This window comes from Cyphellophora europaea (genome assembly GCF_000365145.1).
Source record: "Cyphellophora europaea CBS 101466 unplaced genomic scaffold supercont1.9, whole genome shotgun sequence".
Lineage (NCBI taxonomy): Eukaryota > Fungi > Ascomycota > Eurotiomycetes > Chaetothyriales > Cyphellophoraceae > Cyphellophora > Cyphellophora europaea.
In genome coordinates, this window is record NW_008481815.1 from 1,587,641 (window position 1) to 1,603,774 (window position 16,134).

At 52.3% G+C, this 16,134-nt stretch overlaps 8 protein-coding genes across 8 annotated transcripts; 3 read left to right on the forward strand and 5 right to left on the reverse strand.

Moving 5' to 3' along the window:
* Positions 1 to 310: 310 nt before the first annotated feature.
* Positions 311 to 2,510, forward strand: HMPREF1541_09055 (uncharacterized protein; the record flags this gene model as incomplete). The annotated part of the gene is made up of 8 exons (XM_008723373.1): positions 311 to 337; positions 387 to 886; positions 935 to 1,307; positions 1,355 to 1,498; positions 1,550 to 1,903; positions 1,976 to 2,145; positions 2,199 to 2,259; positions 2,313 to 2,510. The coding sequence occupies 8 exons, from the start codon at positions 311 to 313 to the stop codon at positions 2,508 to 2,510; spliced, it is 1,827 nt and encodes a 608-aa protein (XP_008721595.1).
* An 804-nt stretch (positions 2,511 to 3,314) lies between these two features.
* Positions 3,315 to 3,853, reverse strand: HMPREF1541_09056 (uncharacterized protein; the record flags this gene model as incomplete). The annotated part of the gene is made up of 3 exons (XM_008723374.1): positions 3,315 to 3,535; positions 3,588 to 3,683; positions 3,736 to 3,853. The coding sequence occupies 3 exons, from the start codon at positions 3,851 to 3,853 to the stop codon at positions 3,315 to 3,317; spliced, it is 435 nt and encodes a 144-aa protein (XP_008721596.1).
* Positions 3,854 to 4,759: 906 nt separating this feature from the next.
* On the reverse strand, positions 4,760 to 4,978 carry HMPREF1541_09057 (uncharacterized protein; the record flags this gene model as incomplete). The annotated part of the gene is made up of 2 exons (XM_008723375.1): positions 4,760 to 4,861; positions 4,919 to 4,978. The coding sequence occupies 2 exons, from the start codon at positions 4,976 to 4,978 to the stop codon at positions 4,760 to 4,762; spliced, it is 162 nt and encodes a 53-aa protein (XP_008721597.1).
* A 1,269-nt stretch (positions 4,979 to 6,247) lies between these two features.
* HMPREF1541_09058 (uncharacterized protein) lies at positions 6,248 to 7,396 on the forward strand (the record flags this gene model as incomplete). Its single annotated transcript, XM_008723376.1, has 4 exons — positions 6,248 to 6,402; positions 6,478 to 6,947; positions 7,014 to 7,237; positions 7,313 to 7,396. The coding sequence occupies 4 exons, from the start codon at positions 6,248 to 6,250 to the stop codon at positions 7,394 to 7,396; spliced, it is 933 nt and encodes a 310-aa protein (XP_008721598.1).
* A 1,754-nt stretch (positions 7,397 to 9,150) lies between these two features.
* Positions 9,151 to 10,312, reverse strand: HMPREF1541_09059 (uncharacterized protein; the record flags this gene model as incomplete). The annotated part of the gene is made up of 3 exons (XM_008723377.1): positions 9,151 to 9,510; positions 9,558 to 10,026; positions 10,086 to 10,312. The coding sequence occupies 3 exons, from the start codon at positions 10,310 to 10,312 to the stop codon at positions 9,151 to 9,153; spliced, it is 1,056 nt and encodes a 351-aa protein (XP_008721599.1).
* Positions 10,313 to 12,849: 2,537 nt separating this feature from the next.
* HMPREF1541_09060 (uncharacterized protein) lies at positions 12,850 to 13,596 on the forward strand (the record flags this gene model as incomplete). Its single annotated transcript, XM_008723378.1, has 1 exon — positions 12,850 to 13,596. One exon carries the CDS (start codon positions 12,850 to 12,852, stop codon positions 13,594 to 13,596), a length of 747 nt encoding a protein of 248 aa, XP_008721600.1.
* A 28-nt stretch (positions 13,597 to 13,624) lies between these two features.
* On the reverse strand, positions 13,625 to 13,786 carry HMPREF1541_09061 (uncharacterized protein; the record flags this gene model as incomplete). The annotated part of the gene is made up of 1 exon (XM_008723379.1): positions 13,625 to 13,786. The coding sequence occupies one exon, from the start codon at positions 13,784 to 13,786 to the stop codon at positions 13,625 to 13,627; it is 162 nt and encodes a 53-aa protein (XP_008721601.1).
* Positions 13,787 to 13,879: 93 nt separating this feature from the next.
* Positions 13,880 to 14,280, reverse strand: HMPREF1541_09062 (uncharacterized protein; the record flags this gene model as incomplete). The annotated part of the gene is made up of 2 exons (XM_008723380.1): positions 13,880 to 14,065; positions 14,113 to 14,280. 2 exons carry the CDS (start codon positions 14,278 to 14,280, stop codon positions 13,880 to 13,882), a joined length of 354 nt encoding a protein of 117 aa, XP_008721602.1.
* Positions 14,281 to 16,134: the final 1,854 nt, after the last annotated feature.

The window sequence follows — 16,134 nt, forward strand, 5'->3', positions numbered from 1 at the left end:
GCAAGAAGATCGGTCTCATCTGTGTTTTCACCCTGCGCCTCTTCACCACTATGTGCAGCATCATGCGCATGGTACAGATCGAAATTATCGCCGAAAACGGCAACAGAAAATCGGCCCCTTTCCGTTGATTGTGTGGTACGCCATTTGTGAAGGTGCACGTGAGGAACCAAATCGATGAGTGGACATCAGGTGGCACGGGTATTGTATCGGGGGGAAGTGACACCTCTCGAAGCAGTAGGATTTTGGTCAGAGTGACTGGTGGAATCATTGACACACCCCGCCAGGTCTTCTCCAGCGCGGGACGCCAGATATGGACGGAGTGCCTGGTGTCACTCAGGTCAGTGACTATGCCCCAGATTCCTCCCACCATGCTCATAGCTTTTTAGTTCCCAATTCCAGCGAATGGAAACTTCACGTACCGGTTCTCCACGGGGTCAGAGTACGGCTTCTTCTGGTACCATTCCCATTTCCGAGCATACTACAATGACGCGGTGCGGGGCTCCCTCGTTATTCATCCTTCGCCTTCGCGCCGGCGCCCTTTCGAACCTATCGCTCGGAACAGAACAGAACTCGACGCGATGATTCAAGCCGAGCGAGATGCGACACCCGTCCTTTTGACCGACTGGTACCATAGGTCCTCAGATGTCATCTACGACGAGTACTTCAACACTGGCGCATTTCCCCAGTGCGTGGACAGCCTCCTAGCCAATGGACAGGGAAGAGTCCAATGCTTGCCCGAAAACGTCTTGCAAGCCGGCCCGGGACTGGGAGTACAATCCTATGTCGCAAACGACCCACATGATCCTGAATCTATGGTAATGTCGATGCCCACGTCGTCTCAGAGCATGTCATCGATGTCAAGGTCAGAGACCTTAGACAGTGACATGTCTATGGGTTCAATGCCAATGGACTCGTCCATGAGCATGCGCAAAAGATCAGATCACCTTGCCATGACAATGACGGAAATGCCAACCTCTGAGACGAATATATCAATCTCTGGGACTGGAACGTCTAGCTCACCCATGTTTAGCACGTCTGGCATGTCCGACATGTTCACACTTGGCCCAAAAGGTTGCAGTATGCCAATGATGTTTAAGCCAGGTTTCAACACTAGCTCTCTCCCGCCAGAAACATGTAGTAACACTACGTCTGATGTTTTTATCTTTGAAGTTGACCCCTCTCGTGGATGGGCTGCTCTTCACGTGGTCAATGCAGCGGCGGTCAGTCGGATGAGCGTCTCACTTGATGGTCATTCGATGATAGTATACGCTGCTGACGGATTATATGTGGAGCCACAGGAAGTAAGGGTCGGTTTCTTGGGACATCTTTTCACCACATTTACTAAATGTCACAGGTTTTACATATGTCAATCGGCCAGCGGTACTCTGTGATGGTCAGACTTGACCAGGAGCCGAGAACGTATTCCCTCCGTTTCGCTTCATATCCCTATGGCGATATGCAGCAGATTATTGAAGGTCAGGCAATGATGGCGTATCAGGTGAGATAACGAAAGAGGAATGTACGATAGCAAATTGGCTGACAACTTTAGAACAACGGCACCATGACGACTTCTGAGATGGCTATGGTCCAGGATCCCCACTTGACTTGGATGCTGGTGAATGGCTCTGCAAAGTTAAACGCTCCGGAATTGGACGACCAGAAGCTTGCGCCTTTCGAAGGTATCTCGCCGCCCAATGGACCGTCTAACGTCACACAACTGTTTGCGATCAATCAATCTGGGATTGTGACCTGGGCGATCAACGACCATCCATACTCGGAGCCGTCAAGGCCGGTTATTTACGGGAATGCTTCTGATGGCTGGGAATCAGCCACCACTTTACACATGCCTGGTAATGCCACCATTGACCTTATCATGCATGTTGCGAACGATTCAATGGATTCAGTAAGATTACCCCTCTACTTTATGGCCCGCGTCTCAATTCATGAAGTGAAACTGACTCGAAGCTTCCACAAGATGGGCCATCCCATGCATCTCCACGGCCATAAATTCTGGTTCCTTGGAGCGGGCGAGGGCATGTTCCCTTACGATTCTGTTGATGCTGCACCTTCGTCGATGATCAATTTAGAGAACCCACCATATCGCGATACCATAGACTTGCCAGCGTCTGGATGGGCGGTCATCAGGTATGTGGCTTGGAAACATGCGCAGTAGTGCGATCATGGCTGATGTGTCTCAGATACGTCACAGACAATCCAGGAGCTTGGTTGTTCCACTGTCATGTGCAGTGGCATTTATTGGTAGGTCATACCCACTTTTATGACGAAAAATAACTGATGGATTCGTGAAACAGAGTGGTATGGCCGTGGTCTTGGTGGAGGATGAAGAGCAAATGCTCGGTATTGTTGGACCTATTGAAAACGCCGTGAACAACCCAGCAATGCCCGGCATGCCGAACAGAAGTGCTTCTTTGACGTTCGCCGGAACAACGCCGATGTTCTTGTTTTTCGTCGCTCTATGCACCACTCTGATGGGTCTCCCGCTTTTCTAGCCATGGAGGCAAATTGGTCCGCACGTTTGGTGCACAGGAGGAGTCATTGACTTGTGGTCCGGAGCTGTGTACTATGGTGGGATAGATAGCTCACTGAAAATTTTGCGTGCTTCCTTAGGGGCTGCAATTGTTGTTTCTTTTCCAACAGCTTGTACGAATGACAAGTCGCCATCAAATGGCCGTGATGAAACGATTATCTCTGTCGAAGAGCGAGAGGTATTCCTCCCACGAGCGCTCACAATTGGCTTACCTCACGTCGCAGAGAAGGGTTTCTTTACCCTTCGCAGGACTCGAAAGATATTCACACAGCTCGGTAGCTCGGTAGACCTGCGAAGATAGTACAGGAGGTGTGCAAAACCCCCCTAGCGTGAACGCGTCCGAAATGAGCCTTAGAGTAGCATCCGCGAGACCCTGCAAAATTCCATGGGTCTGAGTCCGCCAGAAGACTTCTCAATCGTCGGCTTTGCATAGGACTACGGCAGAGACACAGGATGAGGGATATGATATGACTGCCCGATGAAATGAGTGCAATGAGGACAGCGCTCAGTGGAATTGTAGAGGTATTGGTTGGCAGCATAGCTTCGGCGAGTAGTGAAAGCGAGAGGGCATAGAAGTCAGGTGCTGGAGCCCGCTCTGAGGTAGGGAGCAGAGGAGGCATGGGTCTTGATATAGTCTCAGCTCCTCTGATCACCCATTCAATGACATCGTCTTCTGAAACCTGGGCCGGTTAGGGTTGCCCAGAGTCGATAGCGGTAAAGCTCATGTACGTTGCCCTGTAAATCACGCTGCTTTTGAACCATCCTTTCAGTTGCTGCCTTGGTCTTTCACCGTTACGTGATCGCTCAGAATGGCGGACAAGGGCAGTTCCATGCGACCCACTACCTGATAGGTCTGCTTGAAGCGGGCGTACCATTCGCCGAGCACCGTCTTATGCACATCTTCAAGATCGGCCAGTTCTGCAATACAGTCCTCAGGCCTGACGCTCGATAATGCAAGGGCTCTCGATGGATCCTTGCCGGCATAGACTATGCGGTCAGCTGTTGCTCTGCTTGTAGAGACTGACGGAGCTCTGCATACTGTGATATGGCCCACCTAGGGCAAAGGCTTTGCTGCTTGACACATCAAAGACAATGCCGAGAATTGCGACCCATGTCGACCCGGCTGGGTCAGTTCCTATCGACAATGGTTTATCAGTGTGTTGCAGCGACCATAGCTTCGAGCTCACCGTCGGCCGCCGCTAGCTCTATCTTAGATACGGGTGCAAGGTTGTAGATGTCGCAACTGCTCAGAATACTGGGCTGTGAATCCTTGCTGTAGGTACGGGGAAGAGTGTGAGAAGCCATGATGAGTCTGCTGCATGATTTGATGGGAGCGACTGATGTTTAAGCATCACACATACGCTCTCGTCGGCCAAGAGCGGCAGTGTTGCATGCCTACGTCCGCTTATCCGCTCCCGCCGACCAAGCGTGGCAGTGTTGCATGCATACGTACGCTTCTCGTATTGAGCTACCTCCTTGACCAAGCTGTTCAAGTTCGCTACCCACAGCTGCCTTGCTCATGCTCGCAGGAACAGGTGTTCCCTCCGCGTTGATCATCCGAATTTGGCCTTCCTCCAACAGCCCTCGAAGTCAAGGACTGGGCTCTGCAGTTGTTCACACTTCTTACAGGCCCAATTCCTTTCATATTACACAGCCTCGGTCAATATACCTCGATTCTGACCGGTGCCGTGGCTGTCTTGAAGAAGCGGCAGCATGCAGTAGTGCCTAAAAATGTGAGATTCGGGTCTGTGTAAAACATGTGCGTTACCGGGAATTTTATACCAGCGTAAAATTTGACCTCTCCCGATGTAGCCAAGTGACCGCTTTAGATATTGGAGCTTCTACTGTGCGGAGGAACTTGTTAGGTGCCGGAAAGTTACCTTCGCCATACCTGCTGTCACAGAGCGGCTTCCAAAATTGTCTCTATTAAACATCTATCACACGATGGCATTGGTGGTTTCACTGGTTTGAGGACATGATTCTCCATTTTCATAGCCCCGATTACCACATATTCTGCCACGAGTCGGCAATTTCATCGCATATAATTATGACCGGCTTATGATCTGCGTCCAGCTACATCAGTATACCATCACAGCCAAAGTTGGGCAACCTACATTTCGTACAATGTTGTACCGTGCTCTAAAGAACTCATACCATTCTGATAAGATGGTCTTCTGTACATCCTCTAAATCGGCCCATTGAGGAACGCAGTCACCAAGTGCACGAGACGGATCCATGATATGGCCATCCTGGCTCGTATGCCGAATTTCGTGTAACGTCAAAAACTGCCCCTTTGACCGCAACCAGAATAGGCTTGGTTGTATCCGTTCCCATAGCATATTGTGTCAAAAATTGTGACTTCACCGGTACTTTCAGTGGCGAATAGCCAAATATCATACCATTATACTCACTGAGCTCTTCATAGGTCATTGGAGCTTCTTTTGGTTGATCAAGTTGTACGGGCACTTTAGGCCTACTGTCCCTGGGTCCTGAATGATGGTCAAGCGGTCTTGTTAGCTCTGACATGCTGACGGTTGCGATATCTCTTTTGGTGTAAGATTATTGGAGTGACTTGACGCAAACTATGATGATTCCATCCATTTGTAGTTCCGGTGAGATACGTCAGCTATATAAGATGTGAACTTGGGCGTTCAGAGCTGACGACGGCTATTGAGGCCTTTGTGCTCGATTCTTGTCATCCACCAATCAGCGTGGTGGAGACCCGAGTGCCAAGAAACCTATGGGATCATCCCCCAGGCAGTCAAGCATCACGTGCTTCGCCGAATGTCAGGACCACGATCCCTTCGGGCCATGAACACATCTCAGGTTCCACCTCATCCGTGACTTAGCCATCTACAAGGGCTGTGTCGAATCTACGGCGTCCAATGTCAGCGTCCCAGACCAATCGTTTACCCGCAGTCCCCGCTGCTTCCGCACACGTTGATCAAGCTGAGTTGTCTATTTGAGCTGAACTGTGGTACTTGTCGCAGTAGCAAGAAAGACTAAGAATAGAGCATACTCGAGTACATCACAGAAGTCGCGCGTCATAAAGATGCCACGCTCCAGAGCCAGCTCTCGCGTTCGAGCGTAGCAATATACACTTTATCATTGTCACATGCGGCTTCTTTCGCGAAGAAAAATAAATGCGCGAGGGGTAAGGAGGTGTTTTGCGCAAAATTGCCGCAACCCCGCAGTCCTGTGCCATTTTTGTCCATGATTGGACAGTTTGCGAGCGCCTCCGAAACCAGAGCTGGTACCAGGAAGAAGGGGGCTGCTACGTAGTCATCGAAGGCGGTACTGAAGCAATAGTGGACCCTTTGGCTCTGCGACAACATCGCGTAAATGAAAGGAGAACAGCGAAAATCAATCCAACGACCTTGTGCTACATCGCCTGTTCCGATCCGGTCGCATCAGAGCGCTTATACTACAGCGACATTTCACCACTGCGCCAACGAAATCAACGTCTTCTTCAGTGCAATTGCACTACAACTACCGACAAATACGTTTCCACGCCTCGATTGAGACCCATCAAGACTGAGTCTTGGTGCTACGACCGCCGCCGCTGCTTGCCGCTGCTCTCATTCGCAACCGTTCATCTTGGTGCTACGACCGCCGCCGCTGCTTGCCGCTGCTCTCATTCGCAACCGTTCACTTGAACAACGCCCATACCCGATTCCCGAGGCATGCTACACTGCTAATATGGAGACCGTGAGCATCCCTTCCTCAACCTACACGCCCTCGCCCGCACTCGCCGTCATTTCATGGATCTCTATTGGCTTTGCCGCATTGGCCTCCGTAGGGCTCACCTGCGACATTGTCTACCGTCGAGGATGGAGGTCCATGATGGCAATCATGTAAGTTGCTCTGTCTCGTATCCTTTCTGCATAACGTGGTCGCACACTGACTGAGAACATTCTCTTGGGCGGTAGGATCCCAGTCTACATCGTCAACGCACTCTACCTCTGGCCGATCACTGTGTGGACATACATCAAGTACGGAAGGCCCGAGGCACTGAAAAAGGCAAAGAAATTCGGGGATGAAGCCCAGGCGGGCGAAGAAGATCCGCTCCTACACTCGCATCATCGGACGGGCCATAGCGAAGGGAACACAGGCGCTGAACGGCGGTCGGATGGAACTGGGACGCACACAGAGGACCATGCTGGTCACCAAAGTGTGGACATGATAAATGAACGCGACGGCCACGCTCCAGAGGACAGTGGAGCAGCCCACCAGCACCACCACAACACGGGCGCGGACCGACCCATATTCGCCACTGTCACCATTGCAACCTGCCATTGCGGTGCTGGCTGCGTTCTCGGCGACATAGTCGGAGAGTGGCTGGTCGATGCGTTAGGCCTCACGATCGGTGGGAGTATGCTTTTCGCCGCCTTCGTCGTGGGTAAGTCAGCGCTCACTCCGAACTGTAACCTATCATTATCCGCTGACACTCTTGCTTTTTGCTCAGATTTCGGACTCGCACTCGCCTTTGGTATTGTCTTCCAGTACTTTTCCATTGCTCCAATGGCTGGGGACTACGGGTGGAAAACCATCGTCCGCTCCGCAAAAGCAGATTTCTTGTCGCTAACCTTCTTTGAGATCGGTCTTTTTGGATGGATGGCCATCTTCGACCTTTTGATCTTCGATCAGAAGTTGGGGATGAACACTGCGACGTATTGGTTCATGATGCAGGTAAGTCCACAGTCTCGATCTGAGTCTCCGTCTGATCCTTCTTATTGAAAGCTATACTGACGCACCGTGGCTCAGATTGGCATGTTCTTTGGACACTGGACGGGGTTTCCTATCAACTGGTGGTTGATCAAGAGGGGAATCAAAGAGGCCTGTGCCTGATGAAGTGTCACGGGATCACGCGTGGATGCCTACGCGACGACTCATAGGCGTCGTGAGACTTGAACCCACGATCGGGATACTGCAACTCTTTCTCTTCTTCGTGCTACGTCTTGTATTCAGACTAGAGATATTGTTCGAGATCAACTACAACGTTGTTACCCGAGGGGTGCTAGAATGTATCCGTGCAATCCCCAAGAAAAGACAGGGCAGTAGCTGTTTATTGCTGTAAGCGCCTCCCTTTTGAGACCGGAATCGTGTTTCGCCTGCAGCAGCGTGAAGTTTCTATCCCGCAGAGTAAATGAATTCATCACGTATCAACCGACTTTGCTGCCACTTGCCAAGCTTCACCGATCCCTGCTTTAGTTCACAAGGGAACGAATCTAAGAGATGGTGGTTTGCTCAATTGGACAAGATCTGTGGAGATGATGCCGATAGCCTGCAGTCTGTCAAAATCACGGTATTGGCAAGTCACCGACCCTGTCATAGGCATGCTGTTACTTGAGAGTTTGACTACTACGGGCGATGCTCCGGCGACAAGGCTTTGGGTGGATTAGAAGCTGGTTTCGGCCTGCGACGAGTCACGAACTCTGGCAAGAGACCTCCCAAAACCTGAGCCAGGCATGTCTTTCGTCCCAGATTCGGATCCCGGTCTGGCGCAAGAGGCCAGAGCCTGTGTCACTCCCCGCAGAAGAGCGGGAGGAACTGCCACAGGAACACGCTCCCGGGGAGACAAGACACCTGACAGAATGCTGCGCCTGGGGCATACGCCCGAAGACCCTGCAATCGATCGTTCGGCAGCGAGGCCGCCCTGGACCAGCACCGGCGAGACTCATCTGCCCACGTTGTGACGTTCGACTGCGAGGACTGCAATCGATCTTTCGGCAGCGAGGAGGCTCTGCAGTAACACCTGCGGGACTCACCCGCCCATGTCGTGACGTTCGACTGCGAGGACTGCGATCGATTTTCGGCAGTGAGGAGGCTCTGCAGCAACACTTGCGAGACTCTCCCACTCACCAACACAATCCGGAAACCCCATTAGATATTTTCTTCCGCTCTTTCCCAACTTTTGATTATGACCGTTCTCTCCCGCCAGCCACGTCTCATGCTAGGCTGCAAAGGCATGAAGGTTGGCGGCGGGGCGACGAGGTATCAGCCGATGCTTGGGATAGATACCAGACCGCACTGGAGGGTGAGTTGCGCAAGTGGTATGGTGCAGAGAATGATATAACTGCGTGGCATGTGTCGAGCGGCCTCCGCAAACATGCGAGCAATGCGAAGCAGTATGAAGCCCCCGCTGAAGAGAAAAGTCATGCTGAGACAGAACACAGGCTGTACGCAAAGCATTCGTCAACATTGTTGATCTGATCGATTGGGGCCGGCGACGTGGTAACAACGAGGAACCGGTTCAAACGTTTCGCAGTCTGGCGGAGTTGCGAGTCTATACAAAGGAGACAGGCAAGGTCTTTCACAACACGTTTCACCGAGAAGACGACAATGTCGTCTTGAGACACCTACTCCGCAAGCTCTTTCGCGGGGGGTTGTGAGCAGGCAAAAGGCAGCCGCGTGGACTTACGGTCTAGGAGTCGAACCGTGATACTGGTGGAACATGAATAGTGTCTGTGTGAAGGGCGCTGTAACTTCGTGGTCACCAGCTTCTTGGTCTATCGACAGGCAAACAAGTTTGGTAGGTTCGGAACGTCAAACCAATCCTGTCGAACAGCTCCAAATCCAACAAACTTATGTCCTCATGTAACCTATGTGTACTCTGAAGAGCTTCTTTTGTAGGAAGCGTCATCCAAATCCCGCCGTTTGGAGACGTGTTCTTCGTCCTTAGCATAGGCATCTTCGTCGCAGTCGTCAAGTTGCTCCTCGGGTGTCTGTGTCCGACGACGCTTCTTTATCCGTGGGTTTCGTTCCGTCTGCGTTGAATCGGCCATCTTCGCAATGGCCTCCGCGTCTTCAAGATACTGGTATAGCTCGTTAGAAGACACGGAGATGTCTTCGTCGATGTCTTCAAAAGTTCGGCATGTTCTCTCATCTGCGAAGTCTTCGAGGCGGAGATTCAAACCGGCTTTCTGATCGCTATGCGGCTCGCCGTCATCGTTCCGAAATATCTGTGCTGTGTCAGCTTCCGCAACGCAATAGATTGAACTAATTTCACCTGGTCCGCTACTGTAGGCTCAACGACCCAAGCTTTGTCACCTTCCGGGCCTTGCAATTCTGCCCGCCAGACAGAGAACGCAGCCCTTTTACTCTTGCTGTACTCGATGTCAATTCCGACAACGACTCGAATGGCAAGATCAGAACCCAGAAGATATTCTTCAGCGAGGGTCCTCAATCTGCGTCCATTCTGGGAATGAGCAACCTCGATGATTACTGTCGGCATCGGCGAATTCAGGTGTTGAAACGAACTGTCTGGATCGTGTGTCCCGTACTCTGGATCTCGGGGCCTTATCGTTGCCGACCCGACATCTCTGATACCTTTTGCAAAATCTGCAGCTGATCCGGAGCCCTGAGAGAGTAGACGCAGCTGCTCCACGATACGTCCACTCAAGCTGCGTGAGAATTGCTCGTGCACCTTCGTGGGCATACGACAGACAATGCACTGAGCAGAAGGAAGATAGTCGATCCTGTGCTTCGCGGTCAGAAGGGGGGCTCATTAGCTTTTCTGGAAGCGAATATTGCGCACCGCAGCTTATCCTTCTGCCGCAAAAAGGGACTCACGGCAGCCCAAGAGTCCTTGTCGACCTTGTGTATGGTGGACACCGCGCTACCAGGCTTATGCTCCGCGACTCGTCGAAGGATGTCTCTCGTATCACGCGCCTCCTTTTCGTCTGTAGGAGGGGGGGTCAGAGGAGGGCCACGAAGGCTGGAAGGTGGAGTGATCTCTTCGCTCTCATGCACCGGGACATTCATTGCCAGCAATGAACTATCGTAGCGACAAATGTCAATACAGTAGAGGTTGTTGATTCAGTGGTCTGTCGGCACATTTGCAGACAACAACGCGCCCACTCCAACGCCAAGGCCGCGGAAGAAATTCGGCCAAGCAACACCAGGCGCATGACATCTGTCACGTGACAGCGTAGACCCGCTGCAGTTAGTCTAGAAGGTTCTGCCGATCTGGTGAGCCTTTTGCTGCCACGGTGTTCAGAAGTGTTGGCATAGATGCTGTGTAACACCATGCAATTGCTCTTGGCCTTGATGCAGGCCTGGTCGCAATTGTGCGGTACATCGTTGTAGCTCAGTGACCAGCAATGGCTCCGAACCTTGCTGCTAGCCAGCATGCGGAGACCCGCGAAATGATCGTCTGTGGAGAGCTGAAAGATTGGCAGATTGGCCGGATAGCCCAATGCACGGAACGAACCATTCGGCGACATTGGGCGAACCTAGTGTGCTTCGGCAGCACTACTGCACCTCGTAATCGCAGCGGCCCACGATCCTCGGTGACCTCGGCAATGTAGACCTGTACCGTAGTGCTTTTTCAGGCTGGTCGCAACGACAAGGAAATCTGGGCCGGCAACGATGTTTGGCAGCAATCTGGAGAACGAATTTAACAACAGGATCCGCGATATCAAGAAGGGGAGGGGCTATGTATTACGCCCTCCCAAGTGAAGCGGACCAAAAGATATCCTGAGTCCACCTATGGCCTGCTACTAGTGACCGCTGGGAATGTCTGAGTTTGATCGTCGTAGACGAACACGTCAGCACATAGCGAGAATATGCAAAAGAAACAGGCGACTACGCCGCTGCCTCAGTCTTGGATCGAGCTAAGGCCCAGGATGCTCGCCTTAGCCTTCGATCAGCACAGAATTATTCTCCTCGAGCTGCCATACAAGCCTGCATCAGGCTCCGTATCTTTCACGAATACCTTCCCACTCGACGCTGCCGACCATTCGAGGGAATATCGCAGATACCTCAGTGGATCGTCATTGTGGGCTCCATCTTTATTCCATTCCTCGAGAGGGACAAAGCCGAGTTTCGGTCGGTTTACAGCAGCCCCTGGACAGGTCCGAGAACGGCCGGGGGTCGAGTTGGATACGTCGACAGGCGTGGACGCTTCGGAGGCAGGTGTGCTGGTGACACCTGGCGTTTACAGCGTTGCATCCGCCCAAAACGCGGCGTGCCTTGCAATTCACATGGTTGAGGCGAGAAGATGCCTGAGAACAGGCTCCCATCCATTTCCTCCATGCCGAGCCTTGCCATTGGAGTCTATGGGTACCGCAGGTTGGATGCGCCGAAGTCAGCATCGGCCAGGAGCAGTGGACCCACCTTCCATGACACTCTGCGAGTCACCACCGTCCACCACAGCTCGCCGTTCCGCATTGAGACAACGGCTTCATAAACGGCGAAACTTGGTTCAACGCTCTGGCGCTTGCCGCCGGGTTGACCAGCGTGCGCATTGACTTTGCCGTGGTCTAGCACCGCGCCGACTTGTCCAGGTAAGCTCAATTGATTATCTCCGACTCTTGCAGGTCCTCTTATACCCGTCATCCCATTCGACTTATTCATCGACCGCAGGCCATCTCCTGGCGAGGACTTTTCGTGATTCAGGGATCACGATGTTGAAGGGACATCATAGGATCCGGAGAAGATGGCGTCACGACACAGAAGTGGTACAGCTGTGTAAGCCTTTTTGTTGTCAACATGTCAGCGCGTCGATCCCACCGGGTAGGTGACAGGTGAAAGAGATATGGAAAGTCCGGGTTTGCGACTCTGGGGTTCGGAAAATATATACGGTTGGGCGCATGGCGAGACCCTTCGAAGCAGCTGAATCATGATCGCTTCAGGGGACGCTAGCGGATCCTGAGCTCAGTAGGCACCCGCATACAGGAAATTGCACAATCAGCTCTAGAAATCGTTTTGGAGGTCTCGATGAGTAATCATGTCGATGTGTCTTTAACCTGAGAAAATACCCAGACCGCCATGCCAATTGTCTGATCGGGTGTTGCCGGATTTCCCAATGTTGCTGCCGAACGACCCATAGGCGATCCCACGCGGAGCGTAACTCAACTTCCCTTTTTGACTCACTGTCTGGCTGAGTCAAGCTAGGTGTCCTCGGGAGACCCTTGATAGCATTGACCTCCTTGTCAGTCATGTTTCGATGTGAATGTTTCACGATGAACGCAGCGCCCCTCTAATGCAAGACCCTTTGATTGGCTTCTAGGCCGCATGCGCATATGCGCATTTGCGGGGATTGCAGCTGAATGATGCTGCGCCGCAAGGCTGACAACCCGATGCCAGGCTCGGACCGTTCGTTCTCTTCCCTTCGACGACAATGAGGCTTTCATGTGTGACACCCTCGATGTGCTTGTGTTGTACGGTGCAGCTCTACACAACGGGCACACAAGCTCGATAGCAAAGATTATCCTACATCTCGCGTCTACAAGCTTGCGTTCACCTCGACTACCATCTCCTATTGCGGTTCAGCCTTGACCTCCCGACGTTCGCCCACGATGTCGAGCCTGACGGTGCGGGATTACCACATCGGCTGGATATGTGCACTGGAAGACGAGATGGCGGCGGCGATAGCCATGTTGGATGAAGAACACCCGATGATGGCGGGACAAGATAAACAGGACCACAACAGCTATGTTCTCGGGAAGCTACACCAGCACAACGTAGCGATCGCGTGTATGCCGGCAGGGGTGGACGGGCTGGTGTCGGCGGCCACGGTGGCGAAACATATGGCGCGCACCTTCCCTGAGCTCCGGGTTGGGCTGATGGTGGGCATCGGCGCCGGCATCCCCAACCTAGCCCGAGGTGTGGACATCCGGCTCAGGGATGTGGTGGTGAACATGCCGGACAAGACATGGGGCGGTGTGGTGCAGTATGATTCCGGCAAGGCGGAAAGTGGCGGAGTGTTCGTGGTGAAAGGAGAGCTCAACCAACCGCCAGACGTTCTGCTGCGCACCCTGTCGCAGGTGCATGCGCGGCACCGGATGCGGCCCAGCAAGATCACCGAGTACATCAATGAGGCGGTGGTGAAGAATTCGATGCTGGAGGACAATGGATTTGTACGGCCAGACGCACCCGACCAGCTGATATCTCCCGTCTGCAGCACCTATGTTGACGACGTGTCCAGCGGGTGCGAAAAGTCTGTGCACTGCTGTGTGACGCAGCTGTGTCATACTATCAAGAACTTCAGCAAATGGCTTGCCCAAACCATCCAATTCGTCTTTGGCGAACTTTTCCTGATTTGAGAGAAGTATCTGGGGCCAGCGGTTAAGCTCAGCTGATTCGGTGCAATCCCAATCTCTTCTGTTCATGTGAGGTACCGAGACTCTTCCTGCCAAAGTGGAAAAAAGCTTGCTCAAGAAGTCCTTGTACTTTGACCAGAAGCCGATGCTGAGTCTGGTAAGGAATATATATTGGGTAGAGAAGGTATCTCATGCACCGATTAAGGGATCGATCACTTTTGGGGTGGAGAGATTGCTTTAGAGGGAGCTGCGGTAATGTTAGCGGTGATAGATCAAAATTGAGTCGCTATAAACTAGTGAGTAGATTTGCTGGTAGATCAGCCTGTTCTTCACGGAGTTTCTCAACATGATGGCCCTCTGCAGTAACCTTGATAGCATCTGCCTCAGTCCTGGCAGCTTCTTCTTCAGAAGCCGACCGCTCAGCGCTCTGGGCGGGAGAGACCTCGAAGACCTCCGGGAACTGAAGTTTGGCCTTCAGCGTGGATGCAAAAATAGCAGGACCTTTGCGACCTGGCAGACATTATCGATGTTGTGTTCCTTAATCAACTCGTTGACAAAAAGCATATGCTGTCTCTTCAGGACAAGATCGCGTATCTCCTTCACTTTGCGCACGTGAGCATCGGGTCCCTTGGAAACATTCTTCAGCGCCAAAACAATTCTCTCATCCGGTGGACTTTTAGGCGTCATGACTCGAACGTGCCACAGATTCGGTGTCGCGGACTCCTTCGTGCGAACAGGGAGAAGGAGACAGCGAGGGAAAGTGTCAGTTTGAGTGACGAAGTAGTGTGCTCCGCAGTCCAATAGCCTCACAAGCCCGGTCAAGCCTAATACCTAGGTTTCAGCCTTGCCAAGTGTCGGCCAGGCTAATGTTTTCGAGTGTCGATTGACAAACACTTGCTTGAATCGGAACTGTTCAGCATGGAGTCTCGAAACATTATGATGCTTCGGCCGAAAGAGATGGCGAAGTTTCATCAAGTACACCATAGATAACGACAAGGATGTGAAGGTATTTATTCAAGCTCTAGTGGTACTGGCAATGACTTCCGAAAACCACTGTCCTACCCTTCAACGTGGCCGATGTCCACTGAATGCCACCGAGCCGTCTGAGCCAACAGACACTAATTCTGCTACGGATGTATGGACTTATAATGAATGCTCCGGGGATTCTAGGCAGGGACGCCTTCGCCCGAGCTGAGGCTATTGAAGAGCTTTGGGTCACGTGACCTTCTGGCCTTTCACGCATTGCTCAGTTAACCTTCTCCGCGTGGTGGAGCCGAGCGCTACGCTGTATGCGACCTGTTCGGGGCCATAACACTTGGGTCGAGGAAAAACGCAACGAAGGTGGGAATGGTATTGACCCTGAGACATAGCAATGGATTTGCGTGGGTGACTTTGAAGACCAATGAGAAAGAGTCCCCGTGTTTCAGATAATGCGACCGTTCGGAGGCCACATCGGATCCGTCAAAACACCTCGCAGAGCGGTGGCAGGACCTGATGTGTTGACCGGGCCATCGAAAGAGCCGCTCACATCTCTGTGGTGGACACTTGCTGTATTGCCCAATCAACCGGCTGCTCGTTTCTCAGGTTCACTTCTTTTCAAACGCAGCAGAATGCAGTATGTGGTTGTATCCCACGCGAGTCCTTGGTGCATGAAAGCAAGTCCGAGGTTGACCGGGGTTGGCAGGCCAATCACAGCAGAAAACCGAGGTTTCCTACTTAGGTTTAGCGCCGCCCTCCTACCAACCACGACTCTTCGTGGACTAAGATCACGTGAAGACACCACTCGTATTGGGAAACATACCTCATCAGGCAGGAATGCAGTCGGCAGGAAAGTGCGGTCTCCTTGTAGTGACGGCCACTGCCTCTCGTGGAAATTGATGCCAAGTTCGTCTGAAACAGGCACACCCCGAGCAGCACCCGGGAGCACCCACAGGCACACCGCTAGCCCACCCAGGAAGGTGTGCTACAGCGGCGTCGCACACCCTCTCGAACGGAAATGGAAAAGTGGGCCTGAAGAATCTGCGCCGTAGTCTTCGAGTACTAGCGCGTGTTTCAAGATATGCGGCCATATTTCGACCACCTCTGTATACCACATAGAATGGTGGGTGCTAGCGCATGTTTCAGCACCACCTCTGTATACCACGTAGAATGATGGGTACTAGCGCGTGTTTCAAGATATGCGGCCCTATTTCGACCACCTCTGTATACCACATAGAATGATGGATGCTAGCGCGTGTTTCAGATTATGCGGCCATATTTCGACCGCCTTTCTACACCACGTAGATTAATGGGTGGTAGCGCGTGTTTCAGGATATGCGGCCCTATTTCGACCACCTCTGTATACCACATAGAGTGGTGGGTGCTAGCGTGTGTTTCAGATTATGCGGCCATATTTTGACCACCTCTGTATCCACATAGAATGGTGGGTGCTAGCGCATGTTTCAGCACCACCTCTGTATACCACGTAGAATGATGGGTACTAGCGTGTGTTTCAGTACCACCTCTCTATACCACGTAGAATGATTGGTGCTAGTGTGTGTT